Source organism: Pseudonaja textilis, chromosome 17, assembly GCF_049901715.1.
Source record: "Pseudonaja textilis isolate UNSWEBS1 chromosome 17, rPseTex1.2, whole genome shotgun sequence".
In the NCBI taxonomy this organism is placed as follows: domain Eukaryota; kingdom Metazoa; phylum Chordata; class Lepidosauria; order Squamata; family Elapidae; genus Pseudonaja; species Pseudonaja textilis.
Genome location: NC_142006.1, coordinates 3,760,217 through 3,780,864, shown reverse-complemented (window position 1 = coordinate 3,780,864; position 20,648 = coordinate 3,760,217). Strand labels below are relative to the sequence as shown.

General features: G+C 44.6%; 1 protein-coding gene across 1 annotated transcript in view; it reads right to left on the bottom strand.

The window, feature by feature from the left end:
• The window catches only part of COL27A1 (collagen type XXVII alpha 1 chain), a 145,776-nt gene that overhangs the window by 43,417 nt on the left and 81,711 nt on the right, over positions 1-20,648 (bottom strand). The window contains exons 25-37 of the mRNA XM_087914728.1: positions 20,240-20,293; positions 19,657-19,710; positions 18,385-18,438; positions 17,418-17,471; positions 10,282-10,335; positions 8,607-8,651; positions 8,454-8,498; positions 7,314-7,367; positions 6,556-6,654; positions 5,669-5,722; positions 3,356-3,409; positions 2,289-2,342; positions 1,244-1,351 (exon numbers count right to left, since the gene is read on the bottom strand). Of these exons, the coding sequence (XP_087770854.1) occupies positions 1,244-1,351; positions 2,289-2,342; positions 3,356-3,409; positions 5,669-5,722; positions 6,556-6,654; positions 7,314-7,367; positions 8,454-8,498; positions 8,607-8,651; positions 10,282-10,335; positions 17,418-17,471; positions 18,385-18,438; positions 19,657-19,710; positions 20,240-20,293 (783 nt within the window). The remainder of the gene's footprint in view (positions 1-1,243; positions 1,352-2,288; positions 2,343-3,355; positions 3,410-5,668; positions 5,723-6,555; positions 6,655-7,313; positions 7,368-8,453; positions 8,499-8,606; positions 8,652-10,281; positions 10,336-17,417; positions 17,472-18,384; positions 18,439-19,656; positions 19,711-20,239; positions 20,294-20,648) is intronic.

Sequence of the window (20,648 nt, the reverse complement as noted above, 5' to 3'; positions counted from 1 at the left end):
GGCCACATGACCACGGAGACTTCCTCGGACAGCGCTGGCTCTTCGGCTTTGTAACGGAGATGAACACCGCCCCGTAGAGCTGGGAACGACCAGCACGGATGTGCGAGGGGAACTTTAGAGTTTGGGAAAATTTAGTGTAACCTTAAAAGATAGGTCAGGGGTCGGTGAATTCTTTGGCTCATCAGCCCCCTTTGTGAAGTTTTAGACTGTTCATGGACCCCCAAATATTTATTATATGAAAATAATTTAATAAATACTTTAACTATTGGCACTAGTACTAATACTGACCAGTCAAAGCCACTGGCTGACCATCTGTCTTTAGGTAATACCGTCTCCTTGCCAGCCTTCAAAATTAGGGATTGGTGTGAAGCTCTAAAGAGACCCCAAAAGATTAATTGAACCCCAATCAACTAAGCTTCCATCATTTATCAATTGCTTATTGACCCCTTGACATTTATGAACCCCTTTTGACCTTGGAATACTTATCAACCCCTTGGAAACATCAACCCTTACAGTTGATGCTGCCCACTTTGGAGAACCCTGGTTTAGATCAGTAGATCAATCCCAAATAAAAAAACGTCTGAGGAAACCAACCAATAGAGATCAGTTGAATTTTAAAAATAAAACTCAATAGGAAGAGCGGGAGAGGATAAATCTACCTTCCGGCATTTGGGCTCAGTCTACGAATAACTTCTCTTGTAAAGTAGGCTGATGTGAGTTGTATTTCATACAACCTCTGTCTTACCGGCAAAGATTGCCTCAGAGTTCATGTTCAACCTGACCCTAGGGATTGAAAACAAGTCTTTCTAGCATGATCTCCCTTTGCAAAGCTTACAAAAGCCCCAGAGACATGAGTAGAGTAGAGAGTAGAGAGTAGAGAGTAGAGAGTAGAGTAGAGTAGAGTAGAGTAGAGAGTAGAGTGTAGAGTGTAGAGTGTAGAGTGTAGAGTGTAGAGAGTAGAGTAGAGTAGAGAGTGGAGAGAGGAGAGGAGAGGAGAGTAGAGTAGAGTAGAGTAGAGTAGAGTAGAGTAGAGTAGAGTAGAGTAGAGGAATGGAATGGAATAAAATAGAAAATGGAAGAGAAGATGGAAGAGAACAGAATGGGAGGGGAGAAGAGAATATTCTTTATTGGCCAAGTGTCATTGGTCACACAAGGAATTTGTCTAACACAGCATGGCATCTCCACCACGGTCAATGTGAGTCCAACAAGACAGAAGAAACATCAAACAACTTTTCATACTTACTCGGACCCCTGGGATTCCAGGAACGCCAGGAGGGCCTTCTTTCCCTTGGTCCCCACTTTGCCCTTTGTCTCCATGTTCCCCGTCTGGGCCTGGTTGTCCTTTGTCACCCTGAAAGAGACAAATGGGTAACCCACTTTTTCCATTTGTTCGGGAAGAAGGATGACAGCCGCTGCTTTTCTCGTCCTCTGAAATTCACCACGTTCTCCTTTACACGCGCGTAGAAACATAAGAAGGATTGAAATGGCCAGAACATCTCTACCAATAAAAATAAAATCAAAGAAGATCTGACCGCTGGATCTACAGGCTCAGCAAAATGGGATGTAAAAAAACTTCCTGCATGTTTTACTTTTAAAAAGGTACACATTGTTAGATCTCTGCTCTCCTTGAGACGCCGAGTTTTTGTTTTTTTTTTACCTGTGAGGACCTTCACCAGATTAAATCCACCTGAAGTGAAGGAAGGAAAAAAAAAAGAAAGCAAAAATAGAGAGTTCTCTTAAAAAGGGATTCTTCTTGGTCTAATCCTGAGTGTTCTTCTTACAGCAGAATAGCAAAAGCTACAGCCCTTAAACTTATACGCCATTTCACAGTGCTTTGCAGCCCTCTCTAAGCGATTTACAGAGCCAGCATATCGCCCCCAACAATCTGGGTCCTCATTTGACTGACCTCGGAAGGATGGAAGGCTGAGTCAACCTTGAGCTGCCGGGATCGAACTGCTGGCAGTCGGCAGAGTTAGCCTGCCATGCTGCATTCTAACCATTTCAACCCACCCCCCCTCTATACTTGGCTGAAATGACATTACAAGAGGATTTTTTTAAAAAAAAAAATATTGAGCAGAATGTTGTTTTCCTCTGGAATGGAAAAACTGAGTTCTTGTAATCTCAAGAATCTATCGAAAAAGGAAACAGAGTTTGTAGAGGGAACTCTTCTAAGGAGAAAATGTGGTTTCTCAGATTCATCCTACAAGAGAAGACCTTGGAGAAGTGAGATTCAGAGAAACAGAACCAGGTTCTAAACAAATCAGAAGAAGGGAAGAAAAGCAAGATACCTTGAGTCCATCTGGTCCCTCTAAGCCACTGTCTCCTTCAAGACCAGGTTCTCCCTTGTAAGAAACATGGAAAGATCATTAGAACTTCTGCGCCGGTCAGATAGTTTCTTCTACCTTCCCAGAATTGCTGTACACTCAAAATTGGTTTCCTTTGAATGAGCTGTATTTATTTCAGAGTCTAATGATGGCATTGGAAGGTGCCATCCTTTATAACAAGACTTGATCTCGCATCTTGATGTCCCTCACCGTTGGCGAGAACTTCAAATTCACCATTAGCAAATCCCAACCTTTCATTTGGAACCTACTTGTGCTCAAAATTAACCTCCCTTCAAGTCCAGGAAAAAAAAAAATCCTAACATTTCTTGGCCTGCAAACCGAATTTGGCAGAAGCAAGGAGCTTACTTCAGAACAAGTAAAAGAGAATCTACATAGCTCAGGGTTGAACTGTGGAGTCCTTGATGATCTCTGAGCTTGGTGGCTTCCTTGCAGACGTTTCATTATCCAAGTAGGTAACATCCTCCTCCCTGGGAACAAACCCCACACTCACTAACAACGATGACGTTACCTAGTTGGGTCATGAAACATTTGCAAACAAACCACCAAGCTTAGAGAGCATCGAGGACCCCACGGTTATTTCAGAACTATCCATATATTTTATTGGGACAATAAATGTCAACATATCCATGTAGCTAGAGGAAGAGGGACATGGATAGAATAGCATATAAAAGAATAGAATTGGAAGGGACCTTGGAGGTCTTCTAGTCCAACCCCCTGCTCAGGCAGGAAACCCTATACCATTTCATACAAATGGCTGTTCAATCTCTTCTTTAAAAACTCCAGTGATGAAGCTCCCGCAACTTCTGGAGGCAAGCAGTTCCACTGGTTAATTATTCCAACTGTCAGGAAATTTCTCCTTAGTTCTAAGTTTGCTTCTCTCCTTGGTTAGTTTCCACCCACTGCTTCTTCTCCTGCCCTCTGGTGCTTTGGAGAATAGCTTGACTCCCTCTTCTTTGGGGCAACCCCTGAGATGTTGGAAGGCTGCTATCATAGGATAGTTTTCTGCTTACCCGTTGACCAACCAGTCCTTGTTCTCCAGGAATCCCCAGTGGACCAAGATCACCCTAGAAGAAAAGAGATTTTTGAAGTTAGCTTTCAAGACATGTTAAGAAGAGGGAGGAACATGTATGAAGACATGACCATTGGCAATTGCCAAGAAGGATATCAGAAAGTCAGTTTTGAGGCATAAGAAATGGGGCTTATAATACAAGGGGTATAGAATCCATAAGACAATGTTCCAGACTATAATGTCAAGGATGCAAGGGATAGTCCAAAAAGGCAAATGAAAGTTTGCCCAAGCATCACACACCAACTTCCACCCAAGTCAAATCATACCATCCTTGTTCCTGGATCTTCAGTCTGAAAAGTCCTCACTTCTTCTACTTACGCTAAGAAAGAAGCTAAACCTCACAATCCCAGGTGAAAAAAAGCAAAGATGCAACTGCCCGTATCGCAACAAATAAGTCCTGAAGACTGGTTTGGAGGGTGCAATAAGACCAAAATCATTTATCAGTTCAATGCAGAAATAAATGAAGGCAATTAATTGGGTGTACAGTCATTCCGGGAAGGTAGACGGAATCATCTGACTAAAAATTTATGGAGATTCTTCCATGATTCTCAATTTATGGAGAATCATCCAGGTCAAGTTATTCCAAAGGGGCTTTTTCAAGAAGCAACTGGACTTTCTGGTTTTCCTTTGAAGACGTTTTGCTTCCCATCCAAGAAGCTTCTTCAGCTCTGACTGGATTCTGACCTTCCATTCCCCACCATCCAATCAGAGCTGAAGAAGCTTCTTGAATGAGAAGTGAAATGTCTTTTTTTTAAAAAAAACTACAAAGTCCAGTTGCCTCTTGAAAAAAGCACCTTTGGGACATCTGGCTAAAAGAGAAGTTGTGAACATTGTAGAAGATGTAGAAAATGGATTGTTGGCTTCAAATGCTGCCTTTTAAAGAAGACAGAACTCCAAAATGCAGTTCCTTGAAGGAGCAGCTTGTACCACTAATCCTAACCGTGAGCAAACACAGTTTTTAGAAGAAAGACTGAAGACTTCTGCTACAGATGGGAAAAAAAAAATTGCTTCCTGTTTGAAACACGAACTTTCTCACCAGGATTCCGTCTGTTGGTGGAGGTGGAAGGCCAGGCAAATAAAAGGTTTTTTATTCCTGAGATGGTAAAAAGAGGAGGTGGATAAACATCACGCAGGACCAAGAGAGATGAAAGAGAGAGAGAGAGAGAGAAAGAGACCCTCAGAAAGTTTGAAGACACAGTAGCTCCAGCAATGTCTTGGAAGGCTTTCCAAAGCAAACAGACCAGCTGGAGGAGAAAAGCACAGGAAGTCAGAAGGAAGCGGAATTTTTATTGCATGGAATGGAATGGAATGGAATCTCACAAATGAACTGCAAGGTGTGATCTCTTTCTTCCTTCCCCTGCATCTCTGCCTTGCATCCACCCACCCACCCACCTATCCATCCTCCCGACCTTCATTTCTCCCTCCGTCTCTTCCTTCCCTCATTCCTTCCTTTCCATCTATGATTTATAGATGAGCCATGGTGGCGCAGTGGTTAGAGTGCAGTATTGCAGGCTCCTTCTGCTGACTGCCGGCTGACTGCAATTTGGCAGTTCGAATCTCACCAGACTCAAGGTTGACTCAGCCTTCCATCCTTTCCAAGGTCAGTAAAATGACGACCCAGATTGTTGAGGGCAAGAGGCTGACTCTGTAAACTGCTTAAAGGGGGCTGTAAAGCATTGTAAAGCAGTATATAAATAAGACTAGGTGCTATTGCTATTGGTCTGCCTGCCTGCCTGCCTGCCTCTCTCTCTCTCTGCCTGCCTATCATCCGTCTATCTATCTATCTATCTATCTATCTATCTATCTATCTATCTATCTATCTATCTATCTATCTATCAGCCATGGTGGCGCAGTGGTTAGAGTACAGTACTGTAGGCTACTTCTGCTGCCTGTTGCCTGTCTGCAATTTGGCAGATCGAATCCCACCAGGCTCAAGGTTGGGCCTTCCATCCTTCCGGGGTGCGTAAAATGAGGACTCAGATTGTTTGGGGTAAAAGGCCGACGCTGTAAACCTCTTAGAGAGGGCTGTAAAGCACTGTGAAGTGGTATATAAGTGCAAGTGCTATTGCTGTATATCAAAAAAGGATCCAATTCCAGGATCAGATCTTGGCTCATAAACGAAGCTGAAACCGCTTCCTCTGCCTTCATACCGCCATGACCTTGGTCATCAACCACAACCTATCCAGTGTCAGCTGGCATAACCGAGGCAAGAGTCTTGGTCATCTAAAGAGAAGGGAAGTTCTCTCTCCTTTACCTTCATGCCAGGTTCTCCCGGAAGTCCTCGCTGTCCTGCTTCACCAGGAGGTCCCTGAAGGAGGAGGGGGAAAAGATAAATACAGAAGAATACCCAACCCAGAACATATTAGAAAGGAGCAATGAGGTTGCTTCTTTTTGTACCCAGAGAAAAAGAGATGGATAGCAAATCATTCATTTCCAAAATAACAAAACTGTCAAGTCTTCTGTTCTTGATATCAACCATCTTGTGCCCTTGTTAGGAATATGAGTCACCTAACAGCTATTTGGGTTAGAAATATATAAACCAGGATAAACATTTTAAAACTGTATCTTTAAGAAAATGCAAAACTGTAGTTGGGTGTGGTTTCTCAAACGGCCATAAGATGGAGCCAGAAACCTGGGTTGTTTTAGTCTTAATCTCAGAAGAGAGTGTGTCTCCGTCTCTGTTTCCTTCTGTTGGAAAGTATTGCCGTTCCTCCATTTCTTCTAATTGACTGATATTACTGGATTTAATGTAAGTCTGATACTGAACTGTTTTTTTCACACTGGACTTTGATATTTGGATTATCCCTGGATTGAAAAACTGACTGATTTACCTGTGAATGACTTTTGGACTGCTTATCTTGAACTTTGCTTAAACTGTCTGGAAGTAAAAACCTACATTTACTGTACAGTGTATCTGTGTACTGTGTGTGTATTATTCAAACACTTATCTCAAATACGTCTCCCTGTATGCGCTCATTCTCCTAATGGGGAATTACCTCAACAGCTCTCCCCCATGACTTTCTAACACAGGGTGCATCTCCTTCAGTTCCGTTTTTGGGGGATTCCCAAAAGCTGGGTGGATTCCAGGAAATTCCAGGAAACGGTAGGAAAATGAGAAGGTGGTGGAAATCATATCCTTACCTTATGTCCAATTTCTCCCAAAATTCCTGGTGGGCCTGGCGAGCCTTGGGGTCCCTGAAAAGACAGGCACCCAAAGTTAAGAACATACAAAGCCTTCTGCTGAAGCAGACCAGAATCTTAAATGTACGTGATGGATGAGTTGGTGGAAATGGCCTGGAGATTCAATATAACACAGAATCATTTCTGACTTCCGCCTCCAAAGTTTTCAATCAAATGGCCAATTTCTGTTGATCGTAAGGAAACTGCATTTCCTTCATTGTTTTTCATCAAATTAAATCAAATGTAGGTGCTGGGTTCAAGAGAAGACCTCATTTTGGCCAAAATGTTAAGGGAATCTTCTGGCATCTTCAGAGAAGACCTCATGTTGGCCAAAATGTTAAGGGAATCTTCTGGCATCTTCAGAGAAGACCTCATGTTGGCCAAAATGTTAAGGGAATCTTCTGGCATCTTCAGAGAAGACCTCATGTTGGCCAAAATGTTAAGGAAATGGACCAAGCAGAAAGAAATGCATCTTCTTCAGAGAAGCCCTCTTCTTGTCTTCAGAGAAGGTCTTCAAAGAAGACCTCATTTTGGCTAAAATGCTAAGGGAACGGACCAAGCAGAAAGAAATGCAACAGTGCTGAGGTTCCTTTGAAGAAGATTTCTCAAGTTCTTCTACATGGCTTCTCCCCAAGCTGCTCATATAGGAATAATCAAGAGTGGGGTTGAAGAGTGTACAGGAGTGGAAACAAAAATAGAGGTTCATTTGTGGTACTTGCCAAGTCTCCAGGAGGCCCTTTTGCTCCTTGGGGTCCAGAAGATCCTTGGATGCCCTACAATGAAACCAGCCAATGAAGAGACCAAGCTCTAAACGAGATGCAACTTCTCTCACAAATGTAATTTGCCCTTCAGGTTTTCCACTTCTCCAAATTAAGTAATTCATCTTTATAACCGAGCAGAGGGGAGGTTAAAAAAAAAAAAAAGAATTACTTTTCAAAGCCACCACTATAATTACAAATAACGCAGGAAAGTTAATTATATCAGCAGGGAAATTTGCTTTTGAAATCTTTTGCGCATAAAGCAAAACTGAATGGGAGGAAAAGGCACCAAATTGAATGAGAACTTTAAAAGAAAAAAAAAATTCCAAAGTAATACAGAAGTGGGATGAAAGAAGCTTTTCAATGAGGGTGAAAATCAGAAATCAACCCAAGGGAAGAAAAGAAAGAAGAAGGAAAAAAATAAAAAAAAATGGCAATTCAAGGAAGGTGGAGAGAAATTTCCCTAATTCAACTTTACTAGCCTGGATCAAAGTCATAAATGGTGGAAATAAGCTCATATGGATTCTCTCCACTACCGTCTCTGATAAAATATCGTGTTTCCCCGAAAATAAGACCCGGTCTTATATATATTGCCACCAAAAACGGCACCGGGTCTTATTTTCAAGGGGTGCAATCCACTGACTTAACCTCACTTGCGTGCATCGCCCCTGGCCTCCTTTTTGCTGTCAGAGGCCTTCAGGAAATTCTTCTGTGGCCGGCAAGGACTCTGCAGCCGATAACAGAGCTCTGGATCGATCCAGAGCTTGGTTACTAGCAACAGAAGCCTTTAGGAAAGCCTTGCCAGCCTTGCCCGAAAAAATGGGTCAGTGAGGCAGGTGTCGAGGTGTGCGAAGGCCTGGCTACAATTGTTCAAAGGTAAGTAGTAGGGCGGATCCACCCTCCCATTCCCACCCTAGTTTAATTTTTACCTGTCCACTCTGGAATGGGCAGGATCTTAATTAGGGCTTATTTTTGGGGGGGGTAGGGCTTATATTGTGTACACGTGTAAAAAAATCAAGCTAGGACTTACTTTCAGGGTTGGTTGTATTTTCGGGGAAACGGGGTATTAATTATGTTATGAAGCAAGACAAAGACACTTACAGGGAAGCCACGAGATCCGGTTTCTCCCATTTCGCCGATCTTTCCCTGCAAACATAAAGACTTGAATTCAGGGGGAAGATCAGAGCGAGTCCTGCAGTGATATCATCAACATCTCAACCACTTTTAAATTGCTTTAAAAAATACTGAATGTACCTCTTGACCGTCCAGTCCTGGTTTACCTGGATTACCTGGGAGGCCCTGTTAACCAGATCATAACAAAAGGGAGAGTTTTATTTTTAAAAAAACATGCAAGAAAGGTTCATTTTTCTTCACTTTTTTCCATATGGCCATTTACACCTCACAAGCCCTATGTCTTTGTCTCCCAAAGAGAAAATCCATTCTGCAACTAAAGGCGATGGGGGCGAAAGAAAAATGTGTGGGAATTTTCCCAGTTGACCAGACCCTAAAGGACAAATTTAATATCCAGAACCCTCTTCCTTGCCTTGCCTCCTTGCAAAAATTTAAAACTCCCGTATGCAACAAACTGGAGCATCATGGAGAGGAGTTTTGAGCCAGTTTTCTCCCTAATGGTCCATGTAGAGAAATGGAAAACTACGCTGAGAACATGGGCTCTGTCTGTGCTCAGTCTGTGTGGAAGGAAATACTAAATCTCAGCCTATGTGTTTGGCAAGGAAGAAAGACTTCCAAACTCTCTATGTTTTGTAGAAGCGTCATGGATGGGATTCCTGTTTCATGGGGCTTTTGTAGCACATTGATTCCGAGATCCATCCTTGGTGCTCCATTGCTGGAGGCTTTCAAAAATGGACTGGACAACCATTTGACTAAGATGGGATAAGGTCTCCTGCCATGAGCAGGAGGGTGGACTAGAAGACCTCTGAAGTCTCTTCCAGCCCTAGGATTCTATGTTCTATGTCTTATCAAGGAAGCTCAATCAAATCCCCCAACTTTCCAAATCAGATTGATTCTTCCTTGAATTGGATTTCTCTGAATGGATTTGGAGACTCTGATCTGATGATGACTGTAAGACTAAGCCTGATGGAGGGGTTGAACGTGTCATCAGTCATGAGTCCTTGCGTGCCCACAAGAGATCTAAGCCCAGCCCACCTTGAATTCCTTTTTTTAACTCCTGCTAATTTCCTTTGACTATTAGTAGTTCGGATTCTTGTACAGAGCTTTAGCTTGCAATAAATCTTTATATTCATTTGAACCTCCCGATTTCCACAGCACTTGAGAATAGCAATTCAAATCTGAATGAAACATGAGCTACTTTGCCCACCTCTCAGTCTCAGGAGAATACAGAATAACAGGGACCTTGTAGGTCATCTAGTCCAACCCCCTGCCCAAGCAGGAGACCCTACACCATTTCTGTCAGATGGCAGTCCAGTCTCTTCTTCAAAGCCTCCAGTGATGAAGCCACCACAACTTCTGAAGACCACTTCTCTTCCATTGGTTGATTGCTCTCCCTGTCAGAAAATTCCTCCTTATTTCCAGGTTGAATCTCTCCTTGGTCAGTTTCATCCATTGTTCTTTGTCTGGCTTTCTGGTCCTTTGGAAAATAGGTCGGTCCCCTCCTCTCTGTGGCAGCCCCTCAAATATTGGAAGACTGCTATCATGTCTTCCCCGATCCTTCTCTTCCCTAGACTAGCCAGGCCCGTTTCTCGCAACAGAATCTAATCATCAGACACAGAATGGCAGGAGTAGCAAAGACATTTGACATTCATGCTTCCCATCTGTTACTCCTGTAATCTGGCCCAGAATCATGGAAAAGATCCAATCTCTGCATTCTAGCAATGCAACGGGCCAACTGTGTCAGATGTCCAAGAATGACTTCGCATTTTTGATTGGGGGAAAGGGGAACATGACTCACCTTTGGACCTTGGGCCCCTGCTTCACCTGGCATTCCATCAGGACCTCGAGCGCCCTTGGAGAGATGGAAAATAAAGCACACCCAGGTCACAAAGGTAAACACACCCTTTACATGCCAGGGGGTGTGGGGGGAAAGATCACAGAAGGTCTAATGATAGGTACCTCTCCGAAACTAGAAATCTAATCCAGGTTGTCAATAAGCCATTGTTAATGTGTATTTTCATTTGGATGCAGTGCGATGACTCTTCAGCATCATTCAAGGGAAGATTTTCCCATTTTGAGTGGGTCTAGAATGCTGCCATAGGGAAGCGGTGGCTCAGCGGCTAAGACGCTGAGCTTGTTGATCAGAAAGGTTGGCAGTTCGGCGGTTCGAATCCCTAGCACCGTATAACAGAGTGAGCTCCCGTTCCTCGTCCCAGCAGCTTCTGCCAATCTAGCAGTTCAAAAGCACGTAAAAAATGCAAGTAGGAAAATAGGGACCCCTTTGGTGGGAAGGTAACAGCGTTCCATGCGCCTGCGGTGTTTAGTCCTGCCGGCCACATGACCACGGAGACGTCTTCAGATAGCGCTGGCCTTTGGCTTTGTAACGGAGATGAGCACCGCCCTCTAGAGCCAGAAACCACTCGCACATATGTGCAAGGGGAACCTTTATCTTTTTAATGATAGGTACCTCTCTGATGCTAGAAATCTAATCCAGGTTGTTAATAAGCCATTGTTAATGTCTATTTTCATTTGGCTGCAGTGCAATGTCTGCTCAGCGTCACTCAAGGGGAGAAGGGGGGATTTTCACCTCTTTCCCCATTTTGAGTGGGTCTAGAATGCTGCCACATTTTAGAGCTTATCTGAAGCCCAGCAGAACTTTAATCCTCCTATTTTATATTGGAATTTCTGTCACTGAATCTGGGGGTCCCGTTTCAAAGGCACCTACAGTCCCCATTTTTCCTTCTATGTATTCGTTTAGTATTCCACTTCTATCCTCCGCTTCCACGTTGGAAGCTGAAGGTTCCCTTCTTATCTATGTGAGGAGTGAAGGAGAAACAGTCCATCATCCTGGTCAAGACAGGCTTTGAATCCAGACACCCAGAAGTCTAAATGTTTAGCCACAATGCTACCCAAAGAAAAGGAAATCTGGAGATATCAGTTATTGTTTGAAGAACTTCTGAACTTCTCCGTTGGAACGTTTCTGAGACAGGATCTTCCTCCCAGATGGGAGAAGGCATCTCAACAAGCTTTCAGAACCGGGCAAACTATTAATGTACATATTGGCCGGGAGTGAAGGAGGAAACAGAACCAAGTTTTGTAGACCAGGTTTAAGTTTGGAGTCAAACCGTAATCTGAACATCAATGTGTGACCAAGTTTGCCGAAGGGTGAGAGAGAGAGAGACATGGTTTAGGACACGGGAGAAGAAGACCAGGCTGCTAAAACAAGCGAAACTCTGACTCGCAGGTCCATTTTGATGGACAGAAGCCTACTGCCTCTCATCTCATCATTTCCTTCCGATTTCCTCCTTGATATCCAGTAGTTCTTCATTCAGTCAAGAACTCAACTGCAGGAATATCATATGAGTAAAATTATAAGCAAGAGCTCCCTTAATGCAGGGGAAAGTTGAAGGTATAGAAGAAGAGGTGGCCTGGAGCAAGGCAGATGGGTTTTATGACAGTAGGAAAGGGGTCACCATTAGAAGAGCAGAAGGATCCTCCAGGAGAAGTTCTATCACATTGGGCACTAAGAGATGGCCCTCATTGGATGGCATGTCGATCAATCAATTGAGAATCAACCCATCCAGAAGAGGAAATGGATGCCTTGCAGGCAGGGATGGGCTTCAAAAATTTTAACCAGGGGTTCTTTACCGGTTGCTGGGTGGCCGCGGCCATGGTAGGAGTGGCAGCCTCTTGCATGATACAGGGGGCATTTTCATCCTCCCCGGGCTCCTGAGGCTTTTCTCGAGCATCCAGGAAGGTGAAAACAGCCTCCCCAGACTCCGGAGGCTTTCTAGAAACCAAAAACGGGCCCATTTCCAGCCTTCCTGAACTTTCAGGAGGCCCATTCCCTGCGTCTCCGCGTGCACCCTGCACTTACCTGCACCAAAAACAGGCTGCATGGGGACTCCTGGGAGGGGAGGGGTAGGGTGTGTGGAATTTGGGAGTTCTCTGAACTGCACAGAGTCCCTCCCGAACCCCTGTGAACCCCGAACAGCCCATTCCTGCTTACAAGCGGGCCACAACCCTTTCTAGCAGAAGCAACTCGCAGCAAATGGTTTCTTCTTCACCCTGCCTTCCCCATGGTCCCAAAGGCACAAAGTAACAAGGAGAAGCTCTCCAGATTCCGGGCATGTCTTCAGCTTATCTGATTACTGTCACTTTTGACAGGTTCCTTATCCTGCCAGCCAGGTTTCTATCCAGCAAAGGGAACCTGATCTTGCAAGAACTGGGCGACATTTTCCAGAGCACATGGGTTGAATTGTGCTGAGGCCACACTGTGTCAGCCAAGGCCTCGTGTTGAAGGATGTGCGATCTTCCGCATGTGGTGAGGATTAATCGGGGGGGTGGATTAAAATCATTGCATAAAAAAAAAAAAAAGGAAAGGAAAGGAAAATCAGGGTCTCATTACGAACGACAATTTGCAAAGGACCGAACAAACAAACATCCCTCTCTGGTGCAAACATGCAAGAAATAGGATGCAGACCCAACGAGAGGCAAGTTCCGTCTTTGTCACGGGAGAGAAGAGTCATTTTAAAATGTCTGTTTTTAGTTTGGGGTTTGGGTGTTTTCTCCACACTCACCACCCCCCAGAAGTTGACATGGAGTTCTTTTCCATTCCAACACTATAATTGCTAAATTTGAGACCCTCGTAAATCACACTGGGGCTTCTGAATGTGAACCAGAATCTGAGTCATCCCCTTGCCTTTGAAAGGGCTCCGAAACAGCACAACGTGAGATCAATTGTGACAAAGGCAGTGGCGAAAGAAAACGAGAGAGAGTGGGCGGGGAGGAGAGGGAAAGAGAGAAAGAGGAGAGAGAGAGAAGAGAGAGAGAGAAGGGAGAGAGAAGGGAAAAAAGAGAGAGGGGGAGAGGGGAGAGAGAGAAGAGAGAGAAGAGAGAGAGAGAAGAGAGAGAGGAGAGAGAGAGAAGAGGGGGAGAAGAGAGAAGACAGAGACAAGGGAAAAGAGAGGAGAGAGAGAAGAGAGAGGGGAGAGAAAAGAGAGAGGGGAGAGAAGAGAGGGGAAGAGAAGAGAGAGGGGAGAGAAAAGAGAGAAAGAGAAAGGAACAGCTTTCCATTCTGCCTTGAATTATGTTTTTGGATGTGAGATCAGACAGAGAGGGCAGGCAGAGAGCTGTGGCATCTAAAATTATAGCCAGGGGCTTTCCTCAGAAACTTAACAAAACCAAAAAAAGGAGAGGAGGGGAGGTAATGTCAATAAAATTAGGGACTTGTTCTCATGAGATAATTACAAAAGGGTGGGACCAAGAGAGCTGTTTGGGTGTCCATTGGAAGTGTGTGTGTGGGGGGGGGGGGAACTTGAGCAATTCTTTTTTCTTCCAGGGACAGTTAAGTAGAAATTCAAGAGCAGAATAGATTGGAATGATCTCAAGCGGTCTGGTTCCAGCTCGCCTCCTGCCATCTTGGTTACCCACAATGCCCAGAAGGACCCAGGGACTTGTGGGAAATGTGGAAGGGGACTTCAAAGGAGGAGAACTTTAAATTTTTCCGTATTACCCCGAAGTTCGGGGCTGATCTGTAGGGGAACCCTATTCCAGAAAAGAACAGGGATTGGAAAAAAATCACAATTGGGCTGTTTTTCACTGACATGGAAAGCTATAAATAAATCCTTCGTGGTCTGTGGACAATGCAGCAATCCAAGAAACTCTCATGGCAGAAGAAATAAAAGAAATAGAACAGAACAGGATAGAAAAGAGAATAGAACACAGAATAAGAATAAGAATACGATAGGATAGGATAGGGTAGGGTAGGGTAGGGTAGGGTAGGGTAGGGTAGGACAGGATAGAAATTGGCATGGAATGGCATGGAATGGCATGGAATAGAATACAATAGAATAGAATAGAATAGAATAGAATAGAATAGAATAGAATAGAATAGAATAGAATAGAATAGAATAGAATTCTTTACTGGCCGAATGTGATTAGACACACAAGGAATTTGTTTTCAATGTGTAAGCTCTCAATGTACATATAACAATAGTGATAAGCAACAAAGTTATAGTTTGGTATAGCTATAAGTAATATATAGGTGTAGGGGATAGGTAATAGGGAAGATGAGAATAATGATGGCAATACTGCCTTTTTAGATAGTTTGTCAATGTTGGAATTGGTTGTTTAGCAGAGTGATGGCATTGGGGGCGGGGGGGGATGGAAACGGTCCTTGTGTCTAGTTGTTCTGACGTGCAGTGCCCTATAGTATCACTTGGAGGGGAGAAGTTGAAACAGTTTATCTCCATCTTCCGTCTCCCCCAAAACAGCAGAGAATGTCTCCGTGAGATGGAAGCGAGCGTTTGGTGAGGCTTAAGAGGTCTCCTGTAACTACTCAGCAGATCCAAGTTCTTAAAACAATGCACTCAAATCAAGAATGAATGTGGAATGAAAGCTCTCCACAAGTCAGGAAGAGAGAGCCATCCAGAGGAACTCAATTTGATATTCCAAAATTGAAAAGAAGACCCCAGTTTTTGGTGAGGAATTGGGAACGATGGAGGAAGGCTTCCAATTCTTTCCTTCAGAATTATCAGTGTTGTTTTTGTGGCAGTTGTTCAGTCACTAAGTTATGTCTGACTCTTCACGGCCAGGCTCTCTTGTCTTCCAAAGTCTCCCGAACTTTGCCCAAATTGACATTTATTGCCTTGATGACCCTATGTAACCATCTCATCCTCTGATGTCCCTGTCATGCCCCTGTCGTAGTCTGAATCCGAAGAGGAAGATGAACAGCTGACAGGGAGCAAGAGAATGGCTTCCTTGGCTGCGGAGGAAACTGGGGAAGGGCAAAGTCTGGCTGGGCAGAGCAGGGGAGAGGTAGAACAAGGGAGAGGGAGTTCAGAGGAAGACCCAGGCCCACTCCTCTTCATTCTAGGGCACGCAGGGAGGAACAGAGAAAGGAGCAACGTGGGTTGCCTGGCTTACAGGGGAGGAAAGGGCCCTGATTCCCTTCATTAGCCACACCTGGGATTAAGAGTTTAAAAGAGATGCAAGCTGAGCGTGGCATCTGTTGGGAACAAACATGAGTTTATCTTGTGTTGACTTTGGTTATCTGCGTTCCTGGCATCCTCCCAACCGGGTTGAATTATGACCATGCCTTCAAGTCTGGAATTCCTTCTCCTGCCCTGCCAAACTAATTACCTCATTTTGCCTTGATTGGACTTATAGTTGCAGTTTTTGTTGACCATGTTTTGGACTTGATTCTCTGCAGCCAAAGGCTGTTCCTGGGAGAGTTTTTCTCCAGCCAGAAGGTAACCAGGACACTGGGGGCACAGTTGGAGCTAATAAAGGGACTCCTACTGATTATCTGACTGTGTTGCCTTTGTGCCACGCCCCAGGTCATCACAGTTCCCTTCCCCTTTTGCCTTCCGCCTTTCCCACCATCAGAGTCTCCTCCACGGAGTTCTCCCTTCTCATTTGGTGGCCAAAGTATGTGAACTTCAGCTTCAGGATCTGCCCTTCCAAAGAACAGTCAGGATTGATTTCATTCAGGACTGACTGATCGGGTCTCCTCACAGTCCAAGAGACTCTCACAAGTCTTCTCCAACACCACAACTGGAAAGCATCAATTCTTCAGCGCTCAGCCTCCTTTGTGGTCTAATTCCTCAAAATAATAGGTCATTAATTGAAGCCCATGTAAAGACTGTGGTATCTGGAGTTTGGCTATAAGCAACTTGCCTGGCCTCCATTCAGATTCTTAAAGGTCTTCCCTGAATTGTGAAGGTCTTCAACATTCTTGGTCTCCTGTAGATCACAGCAGAGTTGAGGATCCGGGATACCGAATATTGTGCTTGTTTGGAATCCAGCTCTTTCTCCTGCCCCAAAGGAGACCTCCCCCCCGCTGGGTCTGATTTTCACCTTAGGAAAACCAACTTTCCAAAACTTTTGGGTTGAGGGCAAGCTGGAAAACGTTGCCACCGGCGCCAGGCTTCATCCCCAGAGCGTTTCATCCCAGATCTCCTGGAAGGGAAGCCAAGCACAGGAGCTGTACGCAGTGGAGAATGTTTGGCAGAGACGTCGCCGGAAAAAAAACCCGCAGTTGCAGTGAAGTTGCTGCTGGAAATACAGACTTGGCACTGGGAGGGAAAAAAAAATTGTGAAAAAGAGAAGGGGAAAGAGAGAGCAAACAGGAGCCAAAGAGAAGCTTCCTTCTGGCTCCGTTAGCTCTTTGTGGTGCAAAATATTGGAGATGTAAGCGTCATTGACAGAGATTATTTTGGCTCCGGAAGAATTGCAGGAGAATATTTTTCCACGAATCCCTTCTGGACAGACCCGGGTTCCTCTCCGTCACTCATTCCTCCAAAATAGTTTAGTCCTGCCACAGGGAGTAGGAGAGGAAAGTCCCCAACTATTCAATGCTCTGTTAGTAGGAAGAAAGAATTGGGCATCTCCCTTTCCTGAAAAATGACTAAGAAATAAGACAACTGGCTGTGCAAAAGGCCCATCCATCAATCAATAACTTGTCCAGAAGAATCTCATCCAACCAATCTTTTTTCAACTAGCTTGGCAGGAAGCGTGCTTTAATCCCAACCAATGGTTGTTTCCCTCTAACCCAACCCACGTTTCTTCATGAACGTGTCTAGATTTGTGTTGAATGAAATATGGAGCTTCCAGCAGGGTGTTCAAACAAGTGGGTTTCAACATCTAGAAGGCCATAGCAAAACATGAAAAGATCTGCACAACAGAAGCAACTCCTGCAGCTGGAAAAATCATGATTTTATCCCTTTCATGGATTTTATTGTGGGTCATTTGAAGTTGCAGTTGTCACCTCCTACTCAGGCTTGGAAAATAAAAGAGAACTAAAAGGAAGAGTTCAGAGCTACAAAACTGTGCTATGCCTTTTAAGTTCGTTGATGGTTGTCTAATCAGCAATCCTAGAAATGTGTTGCTTCTGCTCTAAATTCTCCAGAAAATATAGTAAATTTCACTTACCCGCCGGCCTTTAGGTCCTCTTATCCCTGGGGAGCCACGAACTCCTGGGGACCCCTTGAAAATGATGAAACAACATTCTCAGATACGTTGGGACTCACCATCAGGTCTTGTGAGATGGAATTTTTCAGGTGAAGTTCATTCAGAGGTAACCTCTGCTTGGTAGAGTCAAAAGAAACTGAACAAACCTTTAGGGAAATACATTGGGCATTTTCCTTAATCAACATTTTTTAAAAAATTGATAAGTGTTTATTTTTGTGGGAAGAAAAATCCAGTCCCGTTTCAAGCCGGGAGAAAGGCGCTGGAAATAAAATGGAGGCTGACTGACTGCAAGGAAAGAAGGTTTATTTGGTTTCCAGAAACTTCGGTGACAGTAGCACATGTTTCTGGCTGACAAAATGGCTGAATGAGCGAATGGATCTTTATGGGTTTCTGAGGTTTTGCATTTGAGATGCTCCAGGGGGTGTGTGCAGTGCAGTGAGCCTTGTGTTTTTTACTATTTCCATGGTGGTGGGTTAATCCTATTATGTCCTAAAGGTCCTGTCCCATCCTTAGAATTGGTGTGTGTGTGTGTGTGTAAATTCTTAAACTCATCAGCTGTGGGAGCTGTGGCTGAAGGAGTTTTGTGTATGAATAGATTGACCCAGTCTTTCTTATTTATCGGTACAAAATATCCATCTCTAAAGAGTTGAGGCTTCCACTTGAAGCTGTTAAGAAAGGCTGGAGCATTTCTCCTTTGGGGAAATACAGTATAATACTGTACCTCTTAATATTACTCCCTAAAATATTTCTTTCTCGGGGGGAGGGGGAACTTCCAACACTTTTATACGTCTTGATGGCAATAATTCATAAGCTGAGTTTGCTCCAAATTATACCTGGCAGAATTTTCTATCTTAATCCAAACAAAATTCATGAGTATCAAAAACAGCATGAGAAGAAATTCTTGCAAAGAAAAAATGATGGCACTTACTGGTGGTCCGGGGAGGCCAGGATCCCCAACTTCTCCTGATATTCCGGGGTGACCCTGCAACATCAAAGCGAAGTCAATGAAAAGGATCACCTTTTTTATTGCAAATTTAGCCAAAGTAACCTCTTCACCCAGATAACGAGAAACAGATTACCAGCCCCCCACACAGTGGATTCTGTAGGTAGAAGCATTAAATTTGCCGTGAAAAGGATCCTGAAAATTTTGGCATAAAACGCCAGAAAATTTAAGGTTCACTTTTGAGATACAGTGTTTTAAAAAGAGCCTTGAGACTATCAGGTTCCTAATCTATTGCATGGTTAATTCATCCCAGTCTGGTTTCTGTAGGGTGGATGGCAAAGGAGGACAGGGGGAAATTGCAAACATTTGGCCTAAATCTCTTTAAAGTGCTAATCTTAGGTTTGGGTGATGTAACCTTCAAGATAGATTGTGCTTTCTGATTGTGCCCTGGGGTCTTTCCTTGTTTTTCTATGGAGGAACCCACACATTTCTGACCCCCTCACAGAAAGCTGGGCAGTAGGAGGTGGCCATTCGTGGTTAATGACCTTAAAATAGCCCATAGAGAAACTTCAAAGGTGGCCTAATCAAAGAGAAACACTGTTTTCTCAGGGTCGGGGAAGCTGCTATGACTGAGTAGGGGCTTAATCCTGCTTGGAGGACATGATTGTGGAGTTATGGTAATTTGACTTTAGGTCAAGCTCCCTGATTGACCACAAAGAAAAAAGAAAAAGGAGGAGAGGAGGAGGAGGAAGATGAAGAGGAGAAGGAGGAAGAGAAGAAGGGGTGGAGGAAGAGGAGGAGAAGGAGGAGGAAGAGGAAGAGAAGGGGTGGAGGAGGAAGAAGAGGAGGAGAAGGAGGAAGAGAAGGGGTAGAGGAAGAGGAGAAGAGGAAGAGGAGGAGGAAGAGGAGAAGAGGAGGAGGAAGAAGAAGCGGAGGAAGAGGAAGAGGAAAAGGGATGGAGGAGGAGGAAAGGAAGAGGAGGAGGTGGAAGAGGAAGAGGAGAAGGGAGAGGAAGAGGAGGAGGAGGAAGAAGAAGCGGAGGAAGAGGAAGAGGAAAAGGTGGAGGAGGAGGAAAGGAAGAGGAGGAGGTAGAAGAGGAAGAGGAGAAGGGAGAGGAAGAGGAGGAGGAGGAAGAAGAAGAGGAGGAGCAGCCACTGTGTAGAATATGTAGTCAATGCCATCTAGTTAGTAGTGAGAACACAGGATGCCACTTCTCAAGACAGAGGAGGAGTGAGAGAATGCAGACTTACTCCTTACCATCAGCCCCTTGATGCCTATCGGCCCAGGTGATCCAACTGTGCCCCGGTCTCCCTAAGAAACAGAGAAGCAGAAGTCAACCATTCCATCCACAAAATAGGTGCCCCAGCCTTGCAGAAAAGTCATGTTGGGTGGCCCACCAGCCCTCCCTTCAGCGCTGCTTGCTTGAAGCCAATTTGGCCAACTGTAATTTCTCAAGCTCGCTTATTATGGGATGGTTACAAGGACAAGAACAGTGGAGGGGGGGATGGTGCCCAAAGTGTGTAAATAGTAGGACCGAAACCACTGAGAAACGTCGCTTGAGTTGCAAGCATAGGCAGCTCTCTGTAACTCTTGGAGCGATCAAATCTTTTCTGAGGATATCCGGGTGGCCCAATTCATCTGCCTCATGATCCCAGGAAAGGATTCAGCACAGGATATTGAAGTTCTGAACAAAAGCTGGCCATCAGAACTTGAAGGAATCGTTTTGGGACTTGGGGTAGCTCATAGCCCCCCCCCCCCCCAAAAAAAACTTGATGGCTCTTAGTAGAAGGGTCTCCTCAGCTAAATGCTGGTTCTACAACCATCTCACTGTCCTTTGTACCTTCTCCCCAACGCTGCCGGGTTCCCCGATTGGACCGATGAACCCCATCAGACCCTGGAAAGAGAGAGAAAAGGGGCTGAATTCACTTACTTTAAGGTAAAGGTAAAGATTCCCCTTGCACATATTCTAGGGGGTGGTCCTCATTTCCAATACAAAGCCGGAGAGCCAATGCTGTCCGAAGACATCTCTGTGGTCACGTGGCCGGCAGGACTAAATGCCAAAGAAGGTGCACGGAACGCTGTTCCCTTCCCCCCAAAGGGGTCCCTACTTTTCTACTTGCATTTCTTTACATGCTTTCGAGCTGCTAGCTTGGCAGAAGCTGGGACAAGGAACGGGAGCTCGCTCCGTGATGCGGCGCTAGGGATTCGAACCGCCAAACTGCCGACCTTTCGGATGGACAAGCTCAGCG